The sequence below is a fragment of the Ruditapes philippinarum genome, unplaced genomic scaffold, assembly GCF_026571515.1.
Source record: "Ruditapes philippinarum isolate M1 unplaced genomic scaffold, ASM2657151v2 ctg40_1_1_1_1, whole genome shotgun sequence".
Taxonomy (NCBI): Eukaryota; Metazoa; Mollusca; class Bivalvia; order Venerida; family Veneridae; genus Ruditapes; species Ruditapes philippinarum.
The window spans coordinates 105,536-132,424 of NW_026863541.1; the positions used below are offsets into that span (position 1 = coordinate 105,536).

The 26,889-nt window shown below is 33.0% G+C and overlaps 1 protein-coding gene across 2 annotated transcripts; it reads right to left on the reverse strand.

Annotated features, from left to right (window-relative positions):
- Positions 1 to 245: 245 nt before the first annotated feature.
- Positions 246 to 25,864, reverse strand: LOC132722418 (serine palmitoyltransferase 2-like). 2 transcript variants are annotated; one of them, XM_060706924.1, is made up of 13 exons: positions 24,716 to 25,864; positions 19,040 to 19,216; positions 14,855 to 15,009; positions 14,122 to 14,267; positions 12,711 to 12,835; positions 12,171 to 12,264; positions 11,382 to 11,487; positions 10,691 to 10,910; positions 8,266 to 8,392; positions 6,689 to 6,824; positions 6,021 to 6,150; positions 4,743 to 4,856; positions 246 to 3,838 (listed from the first exon to the last, which is right to left on the reverse strand). In XM_060706924.1, exons 1-12 carry the CDS (start codon positions 24,806 to 24,808, stop codon positions 4,743 to 4,745), a joined length of 1,623 nt encoding a protein of 540 aa, XP_060562907.1. In that variant the 5' UTR covers positions 24,809 to 25,864; the 3' UTR covers positions 246 to 3,838. The 2 variants fall into 2 exon arrangements, with proteins under 2 accessions (XP_060562907.1, XP_060562908.1); XM_060706925.1 differs by lacking the exon at positions 24,716 to 25,864 and adding an exon at positions 24,462 to 24,486.
- Positions 25,865 to 26,889: the final 1,025 nt, after the last annotated feature.

The window sequence follows — 26,889 nt, forward strand, 5'->3', positions numbered from 1 at the left end:
AATCATCACAGATGTGGCAATGTAGTTTACATAATATGTATGTTAATCAAAATATCAAATAACCATGATTATGCAGTGACTACAAGTTTGCACCATTAATGTACAACATAATAGAAGATAAAAAAAACAACAACAAAAAAACGCACATAATACCATCCTTTGAACTTCGAATGAATTGATCTATAAAATGAGTTGACTAATTTTGGCTTCAATGTTTTCAATTAAAAGTTAAGGATTATTTTATAATAAAAAAAAAACTGAATTAGTTTACTGAATTTTGAATGAATTGTTCTATAAAGTAAGTTGACTAATTTTGGCTTCAATAACTTTCATTTTGTAAGACGGTTTCTAAGGGATTATTTTTGTCAAAAAAATGACGTTCGGTGACCTTGACATTAAAGTCATAAACTATGTCATGTTATCACCGTAGCGAATCAGATTTTGATCTTGACGTAGGTAATTGTACAATGCTCAACGTACAACCTGATAGTGACGGTTATATAAGCTTCCTAAGTGATACGTAGATTAAATGATAATGTTATCTTACACAATGATAATTATTCGCCTTACGATATAAAGGCGTCTGCTTTTAATATAGAGCCAGGCCAATCTGCTCGTCTTTCAGTCTGCGCAGTTTGACCGGGCTCTGTATCGTTATTAATTATTAAAGAATTTATTATTCTACCTGAAACATTTTTAAGGCTTTTTACAATATAACTACAATTAAAACATTGTATTTCCTAAAACTACAAATGGACTGGTCCAAATTCAAAACTGGGTGAGTCCATTATACAAAATTAGTTGGGGTAAAGGTTAATAGATATGTGTTATCTTATCACAGTGTGAATAAATGCAAGGATCACAAGTTGAATGTTTGAAGACTTTGACATCAAATCTTCATTGTTACTAAAAATGTACTTTTTAAAACAATTGAGATATGGTACATGATTTAAGAGATATGATATAGTGATTCATGAGCCGTATGATATCCTGTTTTCTGACATTTGAGGCTGAAAATGATAAAAAGTAGTACCATTTAAACATATCCATTATATGATGCAATGAGCATTTCAACGACCTGGACTATAATCTTTGTCATTTGACGCATGGATCATGATGATCATCAGATCATGGTAAAAATGACACTGTTTTTGACACCATGTGCTGTGGCAGTTTTTGATACAGGTATAATAAATCAAAAGCTCAAAAGTAATAATTATCATAATGTAATACTGTAATAATTCTGGAGAGATGATAACTTGACGAATACTTAGTAATTATGAGCCAGGGCACCAGTATGGAGTTTTATACCAGTCTGCTTTTTGCAGTCTGACTAGACACTACTATTTAGTGGCTGCTTATAATTTTCATTTTCTCAAACTAACTCATAAAATTATATAAAAATTAACAAAGTAACCAAGCAGTCCATAATTCAATTTTAGTTTTGGATTATTGAATAACGCGGTCAAGGTGCTTCCATGTTGGGCTATCGGATCATTCCCACCGAATACTGCCACCCCTGCAAGTTAAAGATATTCCCTGCTATATTGCCTTTTTGGCACCAAAATAAAGCCACCACATTGACCAGGCAGTGCGGGGACAGACAACAGATTCAAACTTGGCTAAATTCCCTCCCATTCTTCTCTACTACCTGGAGATAAGGGGCAAGGGTCACAACTAACTGTTGTAAGGTAGAAGTGGGGAAAAATATTTAAAACTTTAAAAAGTACAAAGCAGTAAGCTTTACTTTATAATTGTTTTATCTTATCAAATCTTTAATCAAACAAATGAGAGATTGAATGCAAACAAATAAAAATATGAACAATTGATAGTCCAGTCATTGCCCCCTTAACACTGATAAGTTAGTTCAATATGAAGCTCATGTGTACATGACAAAATCACACACTTTTAATATTTATTTAGTTCATATTTTAAGAATGTAATTTTATTAAAGGCCCATTAAGCCTCAGAAATATTTATTTTTCATAACAAATTATGTTTTTACATATCTTGTTACTGTTTCCAAATATTTATAGATAAACTACAGAATGAGATTTTTTAAAAAAAGGAAAAAAATATGATACATGTATGCTAAAATGGACTTAGCTTTTAGAATCTATGGTAAAAATCTTAATCATAAATCATAATATTGTTGATTTTGTTTAAATTCAATTTAATAATCATTGTTTTCACCCTTAACCTGCTAGCTGGACCTGAAAGTGAAGCCTTTGCCACCAGAATAGAGTCATGCCAGCCTGCACATCCATGCAGACTGATCAGGCTCTATTCAGTTGGAAGTTAAATTTTTCATATGTTTTTTATTAAAATCCCATAAAATTTAAATGGACTGTTCCAAATTCAAAATAGGACAAGTCCATTACACAAATTCAGTTGGTTAAGGGTTAAATTCAACAAAAGTTTGATTTAAAGAATCAAAATGATCAAATCCCACTGATATTAATGATGGTTGGACTGAACTTTTTACCCTTAACCCTTATATTTCTATAATGGATCTGTCCAGCTTTGAATTTGGAACAGACCATTTCAAAGTTTAAGGGATTTCAATATCAGAATATAAAAATTGAGCTGCCAATAGTATAGAGCCTGGTCAGACTGCACGGATGTGCAGGCTGGCCTGGCTCTATACTGGTGGCAAAGGCTCATCACTTTTTGTTCCAACAGGTTATGTGTTAATTTTAGCATCAGTGATTGAGCATAATAAGATGAGATTTAAAAATCCTATATATTGCACTCATTCATATTTTTATGGTCACTATATACAGTATGACCAATGATAAATAGGCATTAAAAAAGTGCAGGTCAATATCTTTAGATATTGTATAGTTGTGTTGTCTGTACTGTGCTATAACTGAAGCAATAAATATAGTACATTATTCCATAGAAATAAAGACTGACTAACTTTTATTTATCTTGAATATGTACTCAAGAAACTACAAAATAAAATGGAATTCTCTATATTTTTACCATTAAAAACATGGTAAAGGTGCATAAAAATAAAATTGATATATAAAAGTATAGTGTCTTGTGTAAGTTGGGACATATTCGTTAAACTGTATAATATACTTGAAAAATTATTTGTGCATAATTTATTAGTAAACATTTGAGTGGCAAATAAGTAATTACTTTTAAAACTTGATATTTTTGGCATAAAATTTTCTTATATTTTGCATACAATTATAAAGAGCAAAATTTTATATAATAATTGTTCCATTGGTATTTCCTTGGGTCTAAGTAGTTGTTGCATTTTGCATCCAGTACAATACATAATCACCTTAGTGCAGTAATGGGCTATCTCCTAATAAAATATATAAAGAGTTAACCTGTTACTGCGCTAAGTTGACAACATATACATGTATTTTCCCTCCAAGAAAGATAAAAAGCATTTTTAAGACAGATTAAAACCATATTCATCAACAGTGAAGAGATTGTTGCAAAAAAGTCTAGGCACATGTAATTGTCATATATCCATCAAATGTTTCAGTCAGAATTTGATTTTTTAGTGTTCCATCAAATGTGCAATCCAGAATTTAATTTATGGTGTTCGGTTCTTGTCAATGGTTTCTATTTTTAGAGGCAATTATCTATATAAAACACCAATACAGTCATGTGTACATTTGTGACATTTCACACCTGAATCATGTGGTTAAAACCATGTGATGAACATTTGTTTTATGATTGTAGACTTCATTACAGGAAGTACTGCATGATTGTTATACAATAAGAGCACATGAACTATTCACATAGTGTGTTCTGTCATTTTGGAAAATCTCGATACCCTGTTTTTGGATGTCAGATCTTGGAATGTTGAAAATCTCTTCTGAAAAAGAAAACAATGTGTTAACTCTTTACCTGCGACAATTGTGGAATGGTCTGTCCCAGATTTGAATTCGGAACAGTCTATATATTTAACCTTGAAGGGTTTTCAATGGGCAGCCGGCAGTAAAGAGCCAGGTCAGCCTGCATGGTCTTGCAGGATGGGCTGGCTCTATACTGGTGGCAAAGGTTAAGTAATTGGTTCTAGGAGGTTTGGGGTTCATAAATTCAGTGTTCATAGCCATCAGGAAACCATGTGGTGTGATTGGACAGATTTTAAGAAAAACTCTTATATTTACTAATTTATAGATTTATGCTTCTTTAAAGAAAAAAATTCTTTTGTCATCATAAATTATTGAATTTAATGCATTTATTTATAAAATAAATAAAATATAAAATAATGGGGAAAAACATTTTATTCTAAATTACATAAAAAATATTATTTTTTACATTGTTTTATTACAAAAACATGAACAATATTCTCTTATTATTGTTAATTATGGAATGTATTATATTCAGTTACTGAAAATTATGGAAAATATTAATTTCTGTTATAAGATAAAGTAGGGAAAACAATGTACAATGCATTCAGATGTTATAAATTGTGGAAAACATAATTTTTCAATGGTAAACTAAAATAGTTCAAAACAACTTTGTAATAAAGTGAGTCGCGCCATGACAAAACCAACATAGTGCGTTTGCGACCAGCATGGATCCAGACCAGCCTGCGCATCCGCGCAGTCTGATCTGGATCCACAAACCGTATTACAAGTAGAGAACATGATAGCGAACAGCATGGATCCTGATCAGACTGCACGGATGCGCAGGCTGGTCTGGATCCATGCTTGTCGCAAACGCACTATGTTGGTTTTGTCTATGCGCGGCTCATAATATATATAATTACAAACCTAGTCCTGTATAAGATCGTTGGCATTGGTGTCATCTTCGCACCACTGGGGTAACTCCAAATGAGAATATTTGATACGTAATAAATCTCCTACCTCATCAATAATGTCTAAGGCCTGAAAAAGAAAAGATAAATACCACATAGTATATTTCAACTGTTTCAAGTGTTTTGTTTCATATAAGAAGACAGTTTGTCAGCAAATGTTATTATATTACATCGAAAGATGTTGTAGATAATGCGTACATATACATTGTGTTACTTTATGGATGGTAGGGGGGAATACTATTTTAATGTACAAGATAAGTAGTCTTTGTTCTGCAAGGTGCCTACGAATATCTACAGAAACATATATATTATTTTTGAATATCAACTTAGGGCGTCCGTGGCCGAGTGGTAAAGGTCACTTAGCTCAAACCACTTGCCCCTCACCCTGTAGGTTCAAATCCTGACAGGGACTTTGGATTCTTTCGTGTGAGGAAGCTATCCAGCTAACAGAACGTCGGTGGATTTACTTATATGCCAGTTTGTGTCGCTGAGGTCTTTAATGAAAAGTCGTTATATGACCAATGCTATAAAACCAAAAGAAAAAGACTAAAAAGTTTCAGCAGTGTACTACTATTGTGTGGACAGTATCATATTAGAAAGAACATACATGTATACTGTACTATTTCGTGGAAAATTGGGAAATAACATATTACAAGACAATATAATTATCGTCTGCATCTAGTCATAAAAATATCTGCCGCTGTTTCTTAAATTTATTGTGATTGACAGTCACAAAACAATGTCGATTATATTGAGAGGGTTTATAAATAGATATAAAAAAACATTCAGTTTTCTACAAAAGACTTAATTATTTATTATTATATTTACATTATGTGGGTAAATATATGAGGATAGGTATAAAGGTAAAAATTAAAATAAACAATATGACGTTGGAATACAACAAAAAGCTCCTTGGGGTATACGCCATGTTTACATTTTGTATATGAAGAGTTTGTTATTCGACAAATACCCGAAGCTACATAAATTTAGAATAATCCGAGTCATTGTAAAAAAAAGAAATGTTTATTTATCTTTATTTACGATATTCATTTTTTTTTTTCAAAAAAAAGTAGAAAAACTCATAGGTTTAAAATGAAAACACTGGTTTGAAAAGATGTACAAAGTCATGAAATGCACGTTGCATTTCAAAGTTTAATATTTTCAATTCAGTTTAAAAATTAGTGTTTCCACCTGTGAAACATTGTCAAACAAGAAAGCTGGGTATTGATTTTACCTTGTCAACCATTTCCGGCGTGTGAGCAGCCGACAGGCATATTCTGGCACGTGATTCTATGATAGAGGTTGCCGGGAAACCGACAACAACAGTTCCTAGTCCACGTTTTAAACATTCTCTACTAAAAGCTCTGTAAACATTTGAAAAAATGGATAAGAAAATTTTACGATATTAATGACAATTAATATTGATAATATTCAAAAATATATATTTTTAGATATCTTAAACAAATACACAGTTTAATACTCGAAATGAAATATTTCTATTCCTTTGAAAAAATCTCAAAATCTATTAAATTACGTCACATAGTAAATATTTGCATACCTTTTGATCTGCAGACGACATTTAAACAATAATTTTAATTTTCAATCACAAAAATACGACTTCTATATATTATACAATGTATTATTAAAGCTCGTGTAATATAAGTATTCAAACATGTTTAAATGCATGTATATACATGTTTAGGAGAAAAAAGTTTAGAATGTTAAACTATGCCTTACAATATTGCATATCAGAACAATAAAACAACATTCTAAAATGCCTAATTCCTATAAAATCATAAATATTATTCAAACAATCTCGAGTATAACTGTTACAGTATAAAATCACGTATGATAAAATTGTTATCACGAAAAAAACGCAAAAATTAAGAAATATCAACGTACACAGTTTTTGATGGATAATAGATGAGAATAGGAACTACAGGGGAATCTTTATTTCCGTAGATTATGAAACCTTTTTCATGAAGCCTCCGTCTAAAATATCGTATATTGTCCTTCAATTGTTGTATTCTTCCAACACCTATTATAAAATATACATGTACAGTATAACATATCCAAAACCTACTAAATAGCTATAAATTGAACTTGTTCTTTTTCAGAGCTGCAACATTTTTGTTACGTTATGCAAGGGATTGAAAACATGGAAATGATGCAAGAGGTCTAGTCTGACCCTATATTGGTGGTACAGGCACATGGGCTTGGTATTCTAGCAAATATGACGTAAATTCTTTTTTGTTTGACGACATTTTCATTCATTTTTGTACATGTATAGTGGGTATATATTTGACGTTAATTCTTATTAGTTAGACTATATTTTTTATTTATGAACAGAAAATCAAGCTGGTACATGGTATGGGTAAATCATTTCAAGTAGCAAAATACGTACGTCACTTGTTTGATTTTTTCTTTGGGCAAAAAAAAGACGCAGCCTATCTGAACATACATGTAACCAATAAATTGAAAACTGCGGTTCCTGCCGAGCTAGCATAAATTATACTACAGAAAAAAGGAAAAAAAATGTTTGCCACACTCCGAAATACCTAAGTAAAGTAAAGGAAACAAACAAAAAATAGCCATATAGTTCTTATACAACATTATGGCAAGTATTTCTGCGTAAAACATGTAATTTAAGGCTTGTAATTTAAGATACTTCATTGAATTTGATAATAGGAACGACCAAGAAAATCCCTGAAACGTTTATATTCACATCTAAAGACAACATGCTACATATAATTTTTGGATACATATACGAAAAAGGAGCTTTAAAGAAATCATCTCCTTCAAAAAGTACGGAAGTTCAGGGAGGCCACCAGATACGAGAATTTCTAGAACATTGCAAACAGGAAGCAAAAGATCCTTTGTTTGCATACGTGTTTACAAAAAAACTTTTTGTTTACATATTGATAACAGATAAAATAAAATTTCCACAATTTCATCATAAACAATATTGCACTAAAATACTGTTTGTTTCGTTTGATTTTAAGTCACATCGATTCAAATCCACATACGTGAAGAAATGTTTATTTGAACTCGACGACTTTACTTACTCGGCCATTAAACTTGTACTTTTTAAACAAATAACTCTACAGCTTTGAGAAAACAAATAACATGAAATATAGAAAATACATTTGATGCCGTTTTTACATTAGCTATTTGTAAGTGCAGTTCCTTGAAAAAAAAGAATTCTAGACAGAAAATTCACTACAAAATCTATTTATTAAATATCCAACCCTGTATAAACACGGGGAACTATCAATATGGTAAAGTTGTCTGCCTCTGAACCTTAACACCTGATGGTTCGAGCCATACAAAATCCACAATAATGTTTTTTTTCTCAACACAGGTACTGATTAGTCCAGGACCAGAAGTGATGTATCATTGCTCATCTTTATAATGATTCCTTTCGTGAATTATAAGTTTTCATGGTTCCCGGCATAGAGTTGGGAAAACATAAGACTTACCTTGATTAGTTCCATCTAAGCCCATAATAATTCTCATGGATGATATAACTTGTTGAGCAACCGGTGGTGGCATTGTTGGACTATATATGGAGGCGTGTGAGTGACATCGTAAGTGATTTATCAATTTCTGAAATACAAAATGATTCATTTTTTGAGAAAAAACTACAGTGGTCATATATAGTATAGTTTTGATATATCGCCGAGTATACAAGCAAGTCTATCTAGATAATTTATGTAAGAGTGGAAAATAAATTTTAGTTGGCCTTATTACAATGGACATTCGTTTTCTTGTGCAAGAACAATCTACATCGATCTAGTTGTTCAAATTTGCATTTGACAAAAAAAACACCAATGAATGAAAAAAATACGATCTGTTATAGACTAATAACGTTTTCTCTCAAGCATATTTATTTAAGCACATTATTAAGTTCTAGAGTCCTTCATTAACACAAATCGATTATTTAAAACGATAAGATCACGTGATTAAGCGGACAATGACTGCTAATATCATGAACTATTATTTTTCAAGCGTGTACTTTTATAGTCATTATGAATTGTAATAATTAACAATGAAATCTCCATTTACACTCCCTGTTTACTATATTGATTAACAGCATGAACATGAATTGTCTAATGGCTAGTGTAAAGGTCAAGGCCCTTGACCACACAATGCAATCATTCAATTGTTAATTGAAAATAGTATGTACGAAAGGTTATAAAAGCAGAGTAAATAATTTGATTTGATCCATAACTACATGTTGTAAACATTGAAATAATTACAATGTACCAGCAGAGTTAGCAGACGGTAAATCTGTACAAATACATGCGCCATTCATTGGTGATTATATGAACTCATGAAATCATGCCATATTTTTTTCTGAATGCATAGTGCGTCGGTCAAGTCATTTAATATAAGCCCACTCACTACGCAATATCAAACACGGAGCTGCTAAATTTGTGTAATTGATATGCCCGGCTTTTAATAAGGAACAGTCCATTCAAAGTTTTAGGGATTTCAATATCAAATAAAAAATATCCAAATAAGAAAATGCACAATGGCCTATAAGCAGTATAGAATAGGCCAGGCTACGCGTACACGTGTCCTACAATGGTGGACAAGGCGGACAATGCTGGCCACTTTCCATTCCAGCAGGATAAACAATGGTTTATACAGAATTTAGTTAATTTCGATTGTGTAGGAAGCTACAAGCTCATAGACACTTTCAAATCCGTTCTTGGATCCAACCAGTACCGAGCAGTGGGTGTAACGAAAGTTTCTTGCTCATGGACAAAAACGACTTCCCCCGACGTGGTTTGAACCCATGCGGCAAGCAATCATTAGATTACTAGTCCAACACGTAAACCACTCGACCCATAACAAATGTTATCATTTATTCATAACCATTGTTAATCCTGTATTATTTTTGTAAACCAATATCAAATAAAACTCTATTGTATAGCGTTACTTAACGTACAAATATCAAATTCATTTCAACAAATAGATGTTACACATTAATACGTAAGCCATAAGTGTCAAATAGCCATAAGTGTCAAATTCCTCGAGGTCAACTATATAGGAGTTTCATATTGTAGTAGTTTTTATTATATCATGGGCATGGGGTTGTAAATGATATCATAAAACCTTTCAGTATATTTTTTTTATCAAAACTAATTTATATTTTACAGCAGTAAAAACCCAAGATATTTACTTCAGGGTGACAATGCAGAATACAAGGAGACAGAATTCATCGTGATAAACCAGATGCCAAATATAAGTTTCACTAAACGAAACCACGATTGCCATTCTGAACCACAAAAATGGGTCATTCAATGCGTTGTATTTTAGCTGTAGCATCATACACGACGCCTTAGCTCTACAAAAACCATCACTAGAGCAAGCTAGACAAGTACGCTTGTACTTATAAAATGCAAGCTTTGCATTAATGTTCCTGCATTAAAGGGATTTTGCCATTTCAACATTTTTTTTGTATGTCTGTTTCGTTTTTATAGCAGACGAAGTAATAGTAGTAGACAAAAAATAGTAGTAGACAAAAAATAGTAGTAGCTAGACTGGACGTGATGCAGACTACTTGTGGTGGTTATTTATTTTTACCAAATAGCCTACTTTCGTCAACACAGTTTTGTATTATGCTATTATCCTGTCATAATGGGCTTATAAGCCTTATATGATTGAAATAAAACTATGTCTAATTAATTTTATCCATGCGACCAGTGCAGACCAAATCCAGCCGGCACGTGCCGTCTAGTCACGGTCTTCACATTTCACTACTCATGCAGTCCGTACTTATTTTAAAAATTTTCTCCAAAATTGCTTAATGGTTTCGTCTAGAATGAAAGATTGACAAGTCCATTTTATAAATTTAGGGTGATCAGGGTTTTAAAAGTAAACAGAAATTCTCCTTACTTTAGATCCACCTATATATCCGCCGGCTGAGCCAAAACTTTTTGTAAAAGTTCCCATTCTAATATCTATATCCTTGGGGTCTAGTCCAAAATAATCGACAATACCACGCCCCTTATTTCCTACGGCACCTATACTGTGAGCTTCATCCAAATAAACATAAGCCTTATATTTCTTCTTTAATCGTAAAATCTCTGGTAAACAAGCTATAGACCCCTCCATACTGAAAAGACAAAGTAAATTTAATTAAAATTTAACTAAATGCAAGTTCATATGTAGATGTTGCTTTAGGCCGGGGCAAAAGACGCAAGAGTCTGGGCTTAACTGAAACGTATTAAATCAAAGGGCGGTTGTGGTTTTGCAGCCCATCCCCACCCCCTCTGTCGGGTCTAATTTTTATTGAATTTTGGTTCAGAAAAAATGGCAATGGCCCTAAAAAGGGCTCAGACCTAAGATCCCTGTATTGAGTGGAAGGCACCTTAACTACTGGGCCACCTCACCGCTCTTGTAGTCATACTGCCAAAGCAATGTTGAGAAAGGACCATTTGATCTTTTAACACATTTAAAATAAGTACTAAATTCTTACTCTTGTCGCACAATCTGTTTGGCATGTTGAATTTGGACAGCTTTTTAAAACTTAAAAACATAAAAGCATAAAAATGAAAATAAGAAATGAAATTGAAGTTATAATTACCTATAAACGCCTTCTACAACTATAAGTATTTTCTTCCACTGTCTATGACTTCTAGGCTGACCATGAACGATTAATGTTTTCAATTTCTTCTCTAAATCAGCCATATCTTTAAAACAAAAATGTTTACAAATTATTTATTATCTCGTCACAAATGGAAGTTTAAATCATTATGTCTGTAGTTTTTACTAATATTTGCTAAGCTTTTGCTAAATGCCTTAAAATGTCCTAAATTCTGCATTTTTCGGACTTAAAAGGTAAGTCCGAGGTGTGTGTTTTTTTGTTTTGTTTTTTTTTAAATTTGGACGGAAGTACAGGCTGTAGGTGTGACAATCGGCTCACTCTCTTCGAATCCAGAAAACAAAATTTGAAAAAATGTCCGGAATTGGGATTAGACAGGTTCCAGATCCGAGATCCGAAAAGGTTTTTACTATTGAAAATAGAAGGAATAAAACTAAGCCCCTATACACTTTGTATGGTTCGGATTAGCAAGGCACCGCTTTTTTTTTTTTTTTTTTTTTGCTTTTTTGTTTGTTTTTGTTCTGTTCTGTTCATCATGGATATAGAATACAATTTATTCCAATACAAATTGTCTTTATAATGACCTATTTTCCTTTATCATTCATTCTTTCAATTTGTATATAATCCAATCCAGTGGATTTTTGCAGACTTAGAATTATCTCTTCACAAACAATTAAGATATCCGCTTACTTTTTTGAAGAGTTAAAAAAGGAAATGCAATATTTATTAATGCATACATGTACAAATACAAAAGGTCAAAAGGTGAATTACCATTATGTTTATATGTTCGTATCGTGGCCCCTGTTAAACGACTTCCTAAGACTAAAGATGCGTGGTTTAACTCGTCACTTAAAATAAGACATCCCTGAAAAAATAAACATACAACTTAATCAATATTTTATACGGAAGCTTTTACTATGATAACAGAAGATATTTGGCGGGCATTTTTGGCATTCCTCTGCTACTAGCAAAGTGATATGGTTATCTTATATAGCATTTAGAAGTTTCAACGCCTCTTTTTAATACTGATATGATATCTTAAACATATTTTATTGAAGTTGTTTTTTTTTCGAGATCAGGTTTCATAGAATAAATCGTTTTGTCCAATACCATGTTGGTATTGAAAGTGAGTAGCCGTTGCGACCAGTCTTTTGTCCGGTCAGCCTAGGCTCTACACTGTTGGTAGCTAAGTTTTTGAATTTCGACATTGAAAATTTCTTAAATTTAGAATGGACTGTTCCAAATTCAAAGCAGGGTAAATCTATTGAATAAATTCAGGAGGTAAAAGGTTATGTATAATTTCAAACTCACTTTACTGACTAAACATGGCATATTCATGGAATTTGTGGCGAAGCCCATAGGAACTGTCATGGCCGCTTCTACGCCCAGAAACTGGGCTATAAGATCCTCCAATTCTCGGTGTATATCGAGGTACCCTGTAAAACAAATACATAATTAAGCCGCGTCATGACAAAACGAACATAGTGCGTTTGCGACCAGCATGAATCCAGACCAGCCTGCGCATCCGCGCCGTCTGGTAGGACCCATGCTGTTCGCTATCAGTTTCTATACTTGTAATATAGTTGGTAAGCGAACAGCATGGATCCTGATCAGACTGCGCGGATGCGCAGGCTGGTCTGGATCCATGCTGGTCGCAAACCCATTAATTTGGTTTTGTCATGGCACGGCTCAATTATAACTTATAAGATATGATTTAAAGATCGAACGATTTTAATAGTACTATAGTTATTCGCAGAAGTATGCAGTGAAATACATTATTCAACATTAAAGCCTATGGTAATCTCACTTAAAATAGCAGGATGTCTCAGTCAATGAAAAAGGACAGGCATACAAATGACTTGATGCAAGACTTTATATGTATATATAATTATATAAACATATATACATGTATATAACTGAAAATTTTAACAATTTTGAGTTTGAACGAAAATAAAACTTATTGCAGACGACACAAATTCAGTAAATTTCGGTGGGCCTGTTACATGCATATCATTAAAATTCTTATGACCTATATGCACTTTTAGAAATGCATTCAATTGTAATGTTTATTATTTCTTAAGACAAATATTGATGATAGGATGAAAGAATCGTTATTAAGAAATTGCATTGTCACGCTTTCGTATTCAATTACTTCCATTCGCATGTTTTCTATCCTTTTGTTTTCTGTCATAAATGATATTTTATATATTTCCTGCGTTGACATACTGTGCTTGCACAATATTTCATAAAAAATACTTACGAAAATCAATGGAAAAGCCAATATAAAGGCATATTATGTCTCAGAAACAAGTAAATTTTCACTTCTTTAGAAATGTTTAAAAACGGTTTTTGAGTATGTTAGATGATTGTTATCTGATGAAGGTAGCAAAAATGCGAAATTATTTGTCATTAAAGTAACAAAATGTAAACAAAGTCGTAGTTTGACTTCCATACAAAATACTAATTCACTATAACTGTACTTATTGCCCAAAAAACGAATGAATAATTGGTTCAGGTAACTGGCCAATGAAAAACTTTTTGGAAACTATAAAAATACACACAAAAAAAAATGGAAGCATTTCTGAGGCATAATGGGCCTTTAAAAAAAAAACTTAAGTTTATTATCTATTTTTTTCTTTTATTGTTTCTTTCCCTTATTTTTGGTTGTCAGTAAAAAGAACACACTATATATTTTAAACTTTGAAGAAAGATCACCGTTTACCCAGTTCCTGTCGGCTGCCGCACGTTGATATCCCATATTTCCGCGTGGTTTCTTCCGCTGCGTCCTTGCATGGTCCTTTGTTGTCGGCGAACCCAAGGTAATTGTACGACCCAAAGTTCATAACGTGGTGCTTTTTGTCAGATAATCTGGCAAAAAAATATGATGATATGATTACAGGTTATTAATTGCAACGGGAATATGGAAAGAATGTGATAATTGACCGGTAAATGATACATGTATACAAGTATAAATGTGTTTGTTGACAATGTTAGAATATGTAAGCAATATAATTAAGTATAGTTTTTATTTCAACAAACAAGTTCAAGGAAACATAAATTTCCAATCGGAACACCTCGGCTATTATTCATAATAACCTCGGACTTTTAATACGGACTTAAAGTAGTTCTACCACGTGATTTAGATTACGCAAAACAGAGGGTGAAATATTTGTTAATGTATAATGAATGTATGTATTTGACATCTAATTTCGATAAAATAATGATTGAAAATATGTCTGACAATCATAATCAATTTAAAAAAAATGCCCATTTATGTACAATTATAAACAAATCCGAGTTATTCCGATTAACGGTTTTATATAATTTGATAATGCCATTCAGCATGTTATTCATTTACTATATACATTTACGATGTTTGCTAAACAATATGATCATTAAGGTTGAATAATCGGGCGTCAATTTGGACCATCAAAATTGACGTTATATTTACTCACTCAAAGTTCCATCCTGAATCCGGCGAAGTCCGGTCCATGACGTCCATGTACTCTCCAGCCACGCTACATATCGGACGGTTCCAACAGTCTCGAACACGACGGTATAAATTCCGGGTGTAAAAGTTCTCCCAACTTTGATAAAGAGGTACAAACCCCTGTAAGCAAAGTAATAATAGTGATAATAAAATAATAAAAATGTCAACACTGTTTCATATTTTTTTGCTTTAAAAGTAATCTTGGCATACAATAAAATAATTCTCCAGGTCCATTTTGAAATCACCGGTGTTGCAAATCTCAACATCTATGGATATAACCAACTTTACTACCATTAAAGCCGTATTCCAACGAAGTAACGTCATTGGCAATTTGACATCATTAACATTTGACGTGATGATGACCAGCCCTGGCGGGTATCAGTTCTTAAATGCATAACTTTTACTCCAGATAGCGGCCATTTGCGATCATTCATACTTAGTTATAGTTGAAGAAGAACAGGTATGCTTCTAACGACTCAATAAGAATTAATTGCCCCGGTCAAAATGGTGTTTGATATAAGTAAAACATATATCAATAGGCTTTTATTAAGGTGACACGTTAAGATTAAATGAGAGCAAAACTTTAAATACTTTATCACTTTACAATGAGTATTGTAATTGGGTGGAGTGCAATATGTGTGTGTGTACAAGAATCCAATCTATTTATACCTTAACCTTTATCGTGACTAATGCTTTTTGTGACATTCTGCTTGATAAATAGAAAAGCGTCACACATTTCCACTAATAGCATACCATATTCATGAGTCTTTATTTCATGAAAAATTGTATTCTAAACAAAATCGTTCAACGTCCGTACTGTACTTATTAATGGCTACTAACATCCGAGATATATACCTGGCGGTGATGACCATGTAAATTATCGGACATGGCCGATCACAAGCCCTAAACTTGAATTCTTTAATTCATTTAAATTAAATGTGAAGTGTGCAATAAATCGCGTTATTTTTTTTAATATGTATTACCTATGAATCAAAATTATTGTTCCCCATAAATTCAAATATCACTTCACACGGCAATGCATCCCGAAACCCTTTGATCGGTAATGAAAAGTATTAAAGAAAAAAGAAAAGTTTTGAATTAAGATTATATATATTTATATTTATTTGCTTTCATTTACGATCAAAATCCTAAATCCTTATTGAATATGTGAAGAAATTTGCAAAGTTAATAGTTGTGTACGTATACATACGATGAAAAAGGACAACATTTCAAAAGTTAAAATTAATTTCCAGTTTAATTACAAAAGTATCATTAAATTTCTTTGTGGTCAGTAAGTTGACAACCAAAGGTCAAAAGTTCATTATTAGTCACCGACACCGGGGACTATTTTCAAAAGCAATGCCATTGTTAACATCATTATTTACCTTTAACCCGAAATAGGACCCCCTTAAAGAAATAGTCAAAATAGTGAAAACAGGGGGAGTGGGGGGGAGGCTTGTACTAATGTACTTAACAAAATTAATGTATTTTAACTTTGAAAGGGAATACTCAAGTTTCCCGCATGTGGTCTATTTGATCAATGAGGGTCCACAATTTTGAAAAACTTTTGTTCAAAAAAAAAAAAATAATAAAAATATAAATAAATAACAAAAAAGATAAAAAGGGGAAAAACAGTTCATACTTAAAATATTGATAATAGATCTAAGCAAACTTGACATGTAAGTTAAGTAATGCATGAACATAATTCCACACGATATTGTAATTAAGATCGATATGTTAATCAAGTGATCCTGATAACTGATAATGTTTCAGTAAGGCAAACCCACTGCTGCAATATTCATTTGAATACTTGCAGGTTTCTTGGATGCAAACAGCCACTGTTATTCATAAACAAAACCCGCTTAGCTCAGTATGGAGAACAGGGGTCTTTGGTTTGATCCTCGACCAAGACTTGACCTGGGACATACATTCTAATGTTCATTTGTTTCTCATCGCCAATTAAAATAAAAAAATATGGGGGATTAGCAGTCGGTGAACTTACGGAAAAATTGGTAAGTACTGGTTAGTTATCCAGGAAAGCTTGTAATCGAAGCATATTGCCTTTAGTGTGTTGAATTGGGCGTAAAATCAGGAATAGAAAACAAACAAACAAGCTGAATAGCAGCACTGGAAATAAACCAGGTATGAAATAATGGTCACTAGTCTCTCTGAAAGTATGCAATGAGTACCGATCAATGTCTGTCGTGGTGTTTAAACAATATTCTTCCTGTCTGCAACTATATTTCAATCAATCAGGTTATTGTTTCTGTAAACAATCAGGATGTAATCGATTTCTTTCTTGTTATAAATTGTTTAGTTGTGGTATTATGCTGCTTTAATCGAATTAGCTATTCTGATTGACTGATATGCTTGGCAATCAGAGTCTACATTTTTACTGCATTAAAATCTTATCAGAATTGATTTCTGCCATTTTCAGCACCCGTACCTAACAATTTACTGTTTTATTTATCAACGGGGATGTTTATTTTCGACGTATATTGTAATCGTATGTATTATGCACAAGTCATCGGTATCGACAGAAGACTTGACGAACTTAAACATCAAAGACCAGAACTTGTATCTGTGGACCAGCTGCCGGTGTCCTTACTAAAGCCGAGAGGAGTGGCCCTACAAAGTAGACAGGACAGGAAAGTGTGCTAGAGCCCCTAGCACAGAGAATGACGGCTTATAAAGCAGACCCTTTGCTTAGCACCAACAATATTTTTCAAGGCTGCTTCCTTTTCATATTATCTCTGATTATACATACATACCCTACCCTACCCTACCCTACCCTACCCTACCCCCTTCATAGTTATATACATACATACACATTTGTTTACTTATCGATATATGCCTTTCAGTTATAGCGCATGCAGTTGCCTAACAAATATGAAGTCAATATAACGCAATTATAAGACATGTTTATTGTAAATGAGCTTTGATTTCCTGTCATTTGCTTCAAGCGCAAATCCTGTTTACAGAACAATATGATACCTATTTGCAACAAATATGCAAAATCATAGTTGCTAATTAACTTATCACGGCAACAATTTCTGCTAATAAACTGTCATATAACAATTTTTATTGTGTGCAGAAAATGTTGACTTGGGAATCGGAATATTTATGTACATGTAATATAATATTTCCTGCGGGGAAAAATCACAAAACAACAAACCAAAGTAAGAAAAAAAAAATCACACACACAAGCGGACCAAGTCTTAGTTTCTTCAATTTGATTAAAATATTTCGTACTGAAAAATGAAAGAATTGTGTTCTGTTTTATATTGACCTACTTCTCTAAATCACCTTTACGTAAACTTCCAATCATTTTCGCTTTAAATCGATCACACAACTTTTAAGTACACAATTTCCACATATTTGATCCTGATATTTATCTGTTTTCAGATTTGTTTTCGCTGCATTGCTAAGCGACCTGCACTGTTGTTATATGGAACTGTTCTTATTTTTTGACCTCCAGGGACGGCCTGCTTGAAATGGATTTTTTGTCATTCAGTGAATGGATGTTATAATAATATTATTAGAGTGATTACGATTGCTAAGCAAGTATAATGTGCATTCATTAAATTAAACCCTCTGTCATGCCTTTTCAATTCACGGGCCAATTTAAGGTATTTTTCATGCAATAACAATCATATAGATACGATCATATAGATATGGTGAAAATAAGGTAGTTAAAATATTAACCACACAAAATTAGCTAATGTTTTCAATACTTATTAAGTAATAGTTTCCTTGTTTTATTATCAAGTTAAGACAAAAGATAAACAATATTTCATGTATATAGTAAAGCCATGTGGCACGAACCATCAACTATCGCAGTAGTTTCAAGATTATACATAATGTAAAACTTACTTGTTGCTGCTACTAAATAATGTGTAAGATAATGTCTCTATATGAATATGATTAGAGAAAAATAGCACACACATATATGTCGGATTGACTCCTAACTTTCGTATATCAAATATTACCCTTTTTATTTGTTAAATGCATGCGCACGCCTTTGAATGATAGTAGAGAAAATTACATCACTCATGTTTCAAACAGTTTGAAGTGATTGAAGAATTGTAAGAACAAAAAATCGAAAATTTGGATTTTCCACTACCTAACATGAACTATACATTAATCTTACCGGTAATCTTGGCTCCGTACATGACTTTTGTTTTTCTATCCCTACGTTCCGGAGAAAGTCTCGTATGTAGCCGACTATGACCAGCATCCCATATCCGAGGTACGTCCAGATAGCCGCATACAATGGCGTCTCCTCAAAAGATTCCCACCATGTCTTTCTCCAGTCACTCGCCGGCGGCTGCAAAATATTTTAAATAATTTAGTTATATTACTCAAATACACGGCATCTGTAAGTGTTGAATATAAAACAGACAGTCTAAGAGGTACTCATCTTTAACAGCACTAATGACTATAATACTGCCTGAAAGCTTTAAAGGTCCATTAAGCCACACATACAATTTATTTTTAAAATTCCCCGAAAGCTTTTTATTTTATTGCAATATTACAGTTTTAAAATGGTACTCATAAGTCATATCTCTGAACCATAAGGCAAATTATTTCATATTCAGCTCTACGTTCCTCAAGTGATAAGAATCTTAACACGTTCTTGACCCCTTAACACACTTATTTAAAATTGTATAGACATTTTTGTCTGAGACTCAAAAGGCGTATGCTAGGGTAATATAAAGCTTAAGTTACCATTATAAGATAACACAAAGTTTCAATCTGATCTCTTATAATTAGGCGACATATTGGAACCGTATTGGAACTACTGTCAGTCACAAGGTAAAATGGAGGCCTCTGTGTGCCATCTTTGTAGCAAAAGTGAAAGAGATATGAGCCGAGTCACGACAACACTAGCCTGGGTTCCAGTCTGTCGATTTTTTATGTGCTTCTGTTCGGCAAATCGACAAGTTGATACTATCAAAACCAGAGATGTTGTGTTATCTATGACGATCGAGTATGAAATAGCGCGTAAGTTATGAATAAATAAAAAAAATATCAACGCCTGAATCCCAGGCTACGACAACACCAACATAATGGGTTTGCGACCAGCATGGATCCAGACCAGCCTGCGCATCCGCGCAGTCTGATCAGGATCCATGCTGTTCGCTAACAAACCCTTTAACAAGTAGAGAAACTGATAGCGAACAGCATGGATCCTGATCAGACTGCGCGGATGCGCAGGCTGGTCTGATTCCATGCTGGCCTCAAACCCACTATGTTGGTTTTGTCATGACGCGGCTCATATGTTTCTTTTATACAGGGGAAGAAAAACAATGATATTGAGAACTTGACAACATTCAGTTACCCATGACATACGAGCAAACCCGAAGTATACGGTTACGATATGTAATGGTTAACAAATTTATTTATCAGTTTAAAAAAAAAACAACAAACAAAACAAAAACTAGATGCTGCACTATGTATATTAATTTTGCTGAAAACCATTATTTCTAAGAAGAAAATTCGAATTTTATTATTCTTTCAAATGCACGGGGACTTAGTCATAACGCATGGAAATAACGTGCTGAAAGGCATATAAGTTGCATGATGAGTAATACTAAAGAACTGCTATATAGAGTATTACCATTAGAAAACACGAAATAAAAGTCATGCTCAACTCAACGTCTGTGTAACCTGTATTTATGATTTGCAAACCTTTCACCTCAAATGATCGAATCAGATGGAAATTCATCTCTATTCAAAGCAATTTTAGGGTATTTTTTTTTATTTTATTGTGGAGTTTTGAAACTTTACCTTGTTTGGTTAAAAGTGTTTTATAGGGCGTCCATTATCGAGTGTTAAGGTCGTCGATTTCAAACAACTTGCCCCTCATCGCTGTGGGTTCGAATCCTGACATGGGACTTTAGATTCTTTTATGAGCAAGTTTTCGGAACGCCGGTGGTTCTGTTCAGGTGCCTGTTCGTGCCTGAAATTACGCACAGAGGTCTTCCTTCTGTCCACCAATAAAGGTGAAAAGTCGCATTACAAACCCATCCAAAAATTAATTAAAAGCATTTTAAGGTATACTATAATTTACGTTGTTACAGTAAAATTTGATTTCACATTTTTACGTTTTAAATCATCGGAGAGCACACGAGTCGTAATGTAACGTATCGTAACATTAAGTAATGCAACCAGAGGAGTGGTGGCCTTTGGCTGGTTAAGTCGTTTGCTTTTAACACAGGGGTCATAGTTCCGAGCTCTTCTCAACCATATTTTCTCAAACGACACCGGTACATCGGTACACCAAGAACAATGTTGGATATAACATAATACATCTATTATTTGAGGAAATAATATTCTACATCATGAACAATGTTGGATATAAATCCTTTATTACTTGTGGAAATAATGTTATTCTCGGATTAGATTCTCCACGTACAGCTCAGTTCAGTCAAACTTCCTTCCTTCTGTATCAAGTTTGATTCATTTAATCGCTATCAATTTGATCAATTACATAATTTTACTATCAAAATATAGATTGTATCTTCTGAAATATGACCCGGGGTATCATCTACATAAGTCTTTATACAAAGGTAGTAATTTGTAGATAATTAGGTCATTTAGAACTAGTTTTAAAACGCTTAAAGGGTTTCAGACAATTAAAATGACTTGTTTAGGTCACCAGTTTAAAAGTTAGGTCAGCCTGCTTGCTCATACTGTATATATGCTGAAATCCCTTTAACTTCTAATGGGCGCTTCCAAGTTTAAAACACGTCAGGTCCATTATGAAAATTCGGCGAGGTTAAGGTTAATGAAACTGAACAATAAAGTGGTGATTAGATTAGATAGTCAAGTTATATATCAGATAACCAATCTTCCGTGACACACGAAACACAGACGCTTACGTATGTTAAAGTAAATAGAAACTTATGTCAACATATGTTTTTACTTTAAATAATATATAATTATAATTTAACATATACTCTCACCTCGCCGGTAGGATAGCAACATTTGAGGTGGAATTTTAGTTCAAATCGGGCTAAGAATCGCTAAAAAACTATTTCTAAGTATATTTCATTACCAACTTTTGCATATTTTACTTGTACGTGCCCAAGTTTAGGTTATTTCAAATTGTATGTCCTTAGTCTTTCGGACCTCACTGAAGCTACAAAAGTCTTGTTAATGTCGGATTACCACCTTGTCCCAACACGACGCCCGGCTTTAAAGGTGATATTATAGCATAATACATAAGCAACAATTAGAACATTTATATAATTTTGACCCCAGAAGGAAAGTGCAGGTACTAAATTAATCAAAGTTATCGATCATTTACCCCTTTCCCACAATGATTAAATATCAACCTTGCGCAAGAGAAGTTCACATGTAAAAGAGCCGCCTTGTACCTCATTTATATTTCCGGTTCATTTCTCAGCATCTGAATATTTTCATTAAAGGCACAATATGTGTCTCAGAAACGAATAACTGTTACCTCTTTAGAAAGGGCAAACATGAGTTTCATAATGTTTAAAGGTGGTTTTACGGCATGTTAGATCCAAACATGAAGAATGATGCGCTGAGCTTAGAATTATTTGTCAAAACAGTAGCAAAATGTAGACAAAGTAGTAGTTTGACTTCCAAACAAAATACTGAATCACTATAACTTAACTTTACAAATGTAATTTAAAGAAAGTAACTGAAGGAAAATATGATTCAGGAATAAATTTTGTCCATTTGGTATACTTTTGGAAACTATAAAAGGACACTAAAAGTAAAAAAAAATAATTTGAGACATAAAAATAAAAGAATGTCTGTGGCATAATGGGCCTTTAATTATTTTATCTTGAAAAAGAAAATGGAAACTGCACGAGAAATGACAGTTTGTTATCACTATTCTTGGCTTTCTCGTGGAGATATTGCCTTAATCATGACATAAAACGTATATTTGTTATGTGTTAGGTGGTGTATTTTAAGAAAGAAATGCCAATATAAACATAGCAAGATAACTGTTCTGGCAAGACCTGTACGCATTCTAAACAGTATACACCATTAATAAAGAAACTCGAATGTCCGTCCATTTTATTCCAAAACCATACAAATCATATATGAATAAAACTAACAGCATTACATTCGGAACACCCATGCCGATATTACATAATTCTGACATACATGTACAATTATTCGGAGTTTGTCGGAAAAGGCCGATGAGTTGCGATGGATAGGATAATTTAAATTATGACTACAATCCGCTTTTAAAAACCAGTAGTCGTTGTGGTTTCTTATGAGGAAAATGCCATGGTTGTGACCCTTGCAAGGCTGCAACCCACGCCACGAACTGTGGTTGGAGCTGCGGATACGTCAACCACAACGTTATTGTGGCATCACACTTAAGTATATACCAATGCTCTTTTATATTTGCTAGCTTGTTACAGAGACATGTTATCTATGTCTCTGCTTGTTAGAATGGAAATAGATATTAATTTTTCGTGCATTTTTTAGTTTAATAATGCACGGTTTATCGTTCAAATGCTATGTAGTTAATCACTCAGGCCTAACGGCCTTCGTGGGTGTACTCCTACGTATTTGAACTCGAACCGAGCAATATTCTACAACTGATAATTTTTTCCTTAATACAAACATTAAAACGCACAAACGCCACGTTTTTACGGATCGCATCTTCATGTTAAGTAGTTCGACCTTTTTGCTTTCATTTTCGGAAAATCATTGGCAAAATAACGAAAAAATACATTTAAATGATTAGAAAATTAGATCTAGGGTATATTTCATTTCTCAAACATAAAAATAGTCACTTATATTGTAATATTTAATAGTGATTAATATTAGTACAGCGTCAAGGCTATGCGAAGGCTTTAAAGTTCATGAATTATATATTTGAAATTTGAGGTGACTTTGAAATTTATCTTCTTCATGATATACTTGCGTGTTGTAAATATTTTAACGAGTTTTGATACGATACATTGAATGTCAAGCACTTAAAACGTTTAAACAAATAAAGTATGTACACAAATTGTCTTAAGTAAATTTTCCGAACTTAGTGCTCTCCGACTGATGAAGTGTAACAATTGAATGACCAAGATTTTTGTCATGTGAACCGTATACTAGAACGAACAATAACAAATATACTTCACAATATAATATGTATATACATGTTCAATGTGTATAAACTTGCAGTACAAACAATACTTATAATAAATTATATACTAACGTTTGCTATTTGGAGGGGTTTATATCAGTTTTAGTTAGTCATTGACCGATATAACAATTCATATAATAGTTTATGCATGTATGTACTTGTCGCAAGAGGTTATCGTTTCAAGGTTTAACTGTAGAGTAAATAGCTTAAATTAATTCGACCTATTTTACAGGTTTTTTCCCTACTGTCAAACCGCTGGGAAAGGACATCGCCCGTCCAAAATTATCTCGCTGTCTCGTTGACTATATAGATTAAAATGCGTGTGCCAGAAAATGAACCGGAGTTTCATTTATAATATAAACAGGGATGGTAACATAGATTGAACATACATACATATTTACTACATGCATGTATAACAGTTATTATTATTAGCATACTATACATGTTTTGTTATAGCTGTAGATATGCATAGGCACGCGTCACTCGGAAAGCATTTATTTTGTACGAGTGCATGTCCAACACTTATTGCGGGAGTCACACGAAACGCTCACAACTAAAAGAAAGACAGAAAGAAAAAAGTACCGCATTACCTATTTAGCATCTGCATTGTTCATTTCAAACTGCACATAAACTGTTTATAAAAATATCATTTTACATCTACTGTAATAACATTTGTAAAATAAACAAAATACTCACATGTTTCTGGCCATATCCAACTGATATTTTTGTGGAACAATTCACAACATTTAAGAATTTCTTCAACTTCAAACGAAACCGCCCCTGCATCATCACACTATTTTTTTACCTTCCCTTATTTAACCTTCCTTAAGATCCACTAATAACTTTTTCACACAACACTGCACAGTTACCCGTTGAAATATACACTCGATTTTCAGATTTCAATATATGATATGACAGTTTCAAAGGCAGACATACTATGTTGAATTTTAATTTACAATCACGACACTGTTGACTTAAGATGGCCCATAAACGCTTCAGTACATACAAATCCGGTCAATCTTTTACTGACGGTCAAAACCAATAAAGTTCTGTCTTGTTATATGTTTTAAATACACCTGTATTTTTCCCAATGATCACCTGATATGTGCTGACAGCACACGGTTAAAGCACCTGATATTTCCTAAGCTTAGCTATTAAACTTGTCATTTATTTACACTTTATATGTACACTTTTTCAAGATTTGAAAAAAAATTATCGACATTCTAGAGGGAATAACAATCGAAATTGAAATAATTTCATAAGAGATTAAATTGAAATGAAGCCGATTTGTTTAAATAGTAAACCAAACGACACCAAGAAATACCATTATATCCATGTATTCAAATACGCGAATGGCTCCAATCAAGAGGAAATAGAGCAAACGTAAATAGCAGACGACAAAAAATTAAAATAACGTCGGTTATTTTTGCTCATTATTCAGATTTTTCTAATTATCTAATTACTCCAATACATTAGCTATATTTTCAGCTTCAATGGAAAAAGCCTGTTAACTCTTATCCGAATGACACAATAAACAACAAAATGAGATCGGTACGCGTTCAGTTACACAAATAGTACTGGATAGGTTAGTAACTTATATTCCATTTGGCATTATTTTAGCAATAATCAATTTCACATGTAGCCATGAGTTGAAAACATGACTTAATGTTATCGGCTGCCAGGTCTGGGTCGTACGAACAGTTTAATACATTTCGGGGGTTATCTGATACCGGTGCACTATATCCCATTCAAAGTCCAAACTATTTAAACTATTGTCTTCAAATTAGTTATACAATAAAATTAAGACATGTTACAAAATAGGTGCCGTTTCATAACTTAAACACGTTATAAAAATTTCGCGTTTAAGTTTATTTTTTATCTTCTGCACATATTTTTATAAACAAATAAAGTGGTTTTAAGTGTTTGTTGACTTTTTATTCGGCTTCTGATTTAAAACGTACATGTCATATACGGACGAAAGGTTACCAATATAAATCTGCAATTTTTATGCAAAATATTTTCTTACCTGAACCTTCTGAGAGAAAAGGATGTTATTAACCAAATTGTAACGCGCCCGCTCCCTATACATGTATTGTGTTAATAGGGTGACCTGTCCTTCAATTGCTCCATAAATGGGCATATTACCTAAAGGTCAGATATTTGGCTTATATTGCGGAATGTAGCTAAAGACAGGTCGAAATAATATTAAACATTAACTGGCATTGCCATGATTGCACGAACTATGTTGTCATTTGCCTTAGTTTCCCCTAGCCTACTATAAAAGTAATAGACCGTATTTCCCATGCCGTATTCATTTACGTGTATTAAATATGTTTTCATCCCTTAAAACTTAAAATATTAATTTTCACTTGCCGATCCTTTATTCTCATATTTTCTCGTGTATTTCACTGCCTGGTATATATACACAAACTGTTTACAACAATATCCACTAATAAGCAGTCAGTCTGCACGTTCAGAAATTGATCTTTTACAAATGATAGTTTTCTTGCGAGTCCATTGGAAACTTATAAATAATCATTGATTATTGTAAAATTGAACTGGAAAGCGAGACTTTTGCATGTTGTTATTTCACTCAGTCAATAATTATCACTTCCTTATATAGGCATATATTCATATATATTATGTCTCAAAACTAAAGCGATCGATAATATGTGATAATTTGTTATTTCCGTCAATTTGGTAGTTTCAACATATTTTTTTTCTTCAAAAAGCGCAAACACATCAACAATAAACTAAAGCTGAGTTCTAATCATAAACCATTACGATACGTTTCTTTTACCGAATTTAGCCTGCTATTCTACCCATGTGACCAAAGCAGACGACTATGGTCTGCTTTGTTGGCTTATCGG